Here is a 3009-nt window from a genome sequence, read left to right as displayed (position 1 = left end):
CCTTCCCACCCAGCAATCGAGGCAGTCTTGTTGGGAGGGCAAATGTCGCGGTGCAGGATGGGAACGGGAGTTACTAGTCCTGCCTGCTCCCCAGCAGGCGCCAACTCACCATGAAGCTAGTGGGGCAATACCCTAGGGAACCCCGCAGGCGGACGGGGGCCCCACAATCTGCCGACCCCTTTTATTTGGGGCAGCGTCGGCGGGAGTGGCAGACGTGGCGTACACCTGGAGCGACCGTCTAAGGCTTAACCTCAGGCGAGCTATTCGGGTAGGCACTTGGAACATCACCCTCTCTGGAAGGGGAAAGGGGATCGTTGGGAATGCAGCAATTACCGTGGCGTTACACTGCTCAGCATACCAGGCAAAGTTTTCGCCCACATTCTTCTGAAACGGATCCGTGACCACCTACTAAGGCACCAGAGACTGGAGCAGTCTGGATTTACTTCCGACAAATCCACAATAGACCCTGTCTTAGCGCTTTGAGTAATTGTGGAATGCTGTCGTGAATTTGGTCGTGGGTTGCTTGCAGCCTACATCGACCTTAAGAAGGCGTTTGACTCAGTACATTGAGAATCGCTATGGGAGATTCTGAGACTCGGGAATTCCGACACAGATTATTGGCCATAATATATAACGGTACTGAAAATGCTGTTAAGTGTGGTGAGGGCCTGTCACACTTCTTCCCCGTTAATTTAGGGGTGAGGCAAGGCTGCGTCCTTGCACTAACACTTTTCAACACCAGCATGGACTGAATAGTGGGCAGAGCTACTACCCAAAGTCAGTGTGAAGCAACACTGGGCAATATCAGGGTCTCAGACCTTGACATTGCCGATGATGTTGCTATCCTATCTGAGTCCCTGGTGTCACTGCTGATGGCTCTTTATGCATTTAGCAATGAGGCGAAGACCTTAGGCCTAGAGGTATCCTGGACCAAAACCAATATTCAGGACTCTGGGGGCCTGTTAGGGGAACCCGTTCAGTCGATCCATGCTTGCGGTGAGGACGTTGAAGTCACAGAGAGCTTTGCATACCTTGGTAGCATAGAACATATCTCTGGGCTGTCAGACCAAAAAGTCAGTAGACTCGATCAACAAGAGCATTTGGAGATGTCGGTCCCTATTCAGAGGGACCAAGCTCTCTTCACCGAATCATGGGGTACAGTTGGCAGGACCATGTGTCCAACCGATGGCTGCACTGTGAGAATGGCATGGGACCTGTACCTTGCATAATCCGGGATCGCCAACTCAGGCTATAATGGGCACCTAGCTTGCTTCCCTGTGGATGAGTCTGCCCATCAGGTTGTCTCTTTGCGAGACAATCTGGGGTACAGGATGCCCGTGGGATGATCCAGGGTCATGGCTTGGGCAGCTCGACGAGACCTGTCGCGAGGTATTAGAGATGGGCCGAGGGCCTGCCTGGAGACTCGCCATGACGGAACCTCGTGGCTGGAAGCGAAGAGTGGATGCGACCATGCGCCTCCGTCGGCGTTAGCCCCTTGATGATGATGATGATGATAACTTTCTATTATCTCAGTGACTAGGCCTCTTAAAAGATATTGTGTCTTAGAATAAGATATTTGTGATTGAAAAGTGTAAATTTGAGGAGAAAAAATGATTTTGTTACTTTTACAGAATAATGATATTGAGTATTTATTCTACATATATTTATGAGAAAAGAATATATGCTAAACGAAAATAAACAAAATGCAAGTGATATTCAACGCGGATTAAAACACAGGCAAATGCTAGTAATCGACCGAGTCTGGAGTGTGTGCATATATGTATATATATATATATATATATATATACATATATATATATATATATATATATATAGTATGTATGTATATATATATATATATATATATATATATATATATAATACACACATATATACATATTATACTTAAATATATATATATAATATAATAAATAAATACATAATATATATATATATATATAATATATATAATATAATATATATATATATAGTACAGCACACCACACCACACACACACACACGCGCGCACACACACACACACCACACACACACACACACACACACACACACACACACATCATATCACATCCAAAACAAAGATCATAGCAACACAGACACCATCACCTACAAATAAGTAAACAGATAATAATAATGTGAAGGATATATATATATATATATATATATATATGTGTGTGTGTGTGTGTGTGTGTGTGTGTGTGTGTGTGTGTGTGTGTGTGTGTATATATATATATATTATATATATATATATATATATATATATATATATATATATTATATATAACGTCTATCACCAGGAAATCCCATAGGCTCGTACGCCATGATGCCCGACACACCTCAGTCGTGCACCTTTCCTGACGTCCCGGGAGCCAAGAAGCACGTCCTAGGGCAGAGAACCGTGGCCTGGACGTGCGAAAAAGCCAATGCCACTTGGAGCACGAGTGAACTAGTGCTGCTGAGGACCTGTGAGGATAACTTGTCAGCTCTTCCATCTTGCGGTGAGGTTAACCCTTTTGTGAATGCTTTGCGTAATATTCGGTTATTGTCTGGTTTATTTATGTATTGGTTTTGTGTATTGTTTAGTTAATACTAATACAAAACTATATATGCGAATATGTTTGTAGTTATAAACCTTGTGTCTGTAAGGATAAAAAGTAGGCTGTTGAACTTATTTCAAGAAAAGATTAATACAAATGCAACGAAATTAAGTATATAAATAAAAATCTTATGGGATGAGTGTAAAGAGTGATTTTCTTTACACTATCTATAACATATAGAGCAATAAGTGAAACATTAAGCCAATGCCTAGACTTCTTAAGACATAAGGACCAAAATGAAGGAAAATATGTCTTACTCAAAATACCAAGTCTTTGGTTTCATATCATGTCTGTGTTTTTTTTATCGCATCTTCGTACAACACGATACGGTTTGTGTTTGTGTGATTTTTACAATTTATTTCTCACCCTCTCTACCAGTCCCCGTTTCGCCGAC

At 42.3% G+C, this 3009-nt stretch overlaps 1 protein-coding gene across 1 annotated transcript in view; it reads left to right on the top strand.

Annotated features, from left to right (window-relative positions):
• Window positions 1-2319: 2319 nt before the first annotated feature.
• The window catches only part of LOC119578705, a 15308-nt gene continuing 14618 nt past the window's right edge, over window positions 2320-3009 (top strand). Inside the window, exons 1-2 of the mRNA XM_037926284.1 lie at window positions 2320-2516; window positions 2994-3009. The exon at window positions 2994-3009 is cut by the window's right edge and continues 200 nt beyond it. Coding sequence (XP_037782212.1) covers window positions 2339-2516; window positions 2994-3009 — 194 coding nt within the window. The 5' untranslated portion in view covers window positions 2320-2338. The remainder of the gene's footprint in view (window positions 2517-2993) is intronic.

Source organism: Penaeus monodon, chromosome 11 (assembly GCF_015228065.2).
Source record: "Penaeus monodon isolate SGIC_2016 chromosome 11, NSTDA_Pmon_1, whole genome shotgun sequence".
Lineage (NCBI taxonomy): Eukaryota > Metazoa > Arthropoda > Malacostraca > Decapoda > Penaeidae > Penaeus > Penaeus monodon.
Note: the sequence above shows the minus strand (reverse complement) of the source record. Positions and strands in the feature narration are given on the sequence as shown.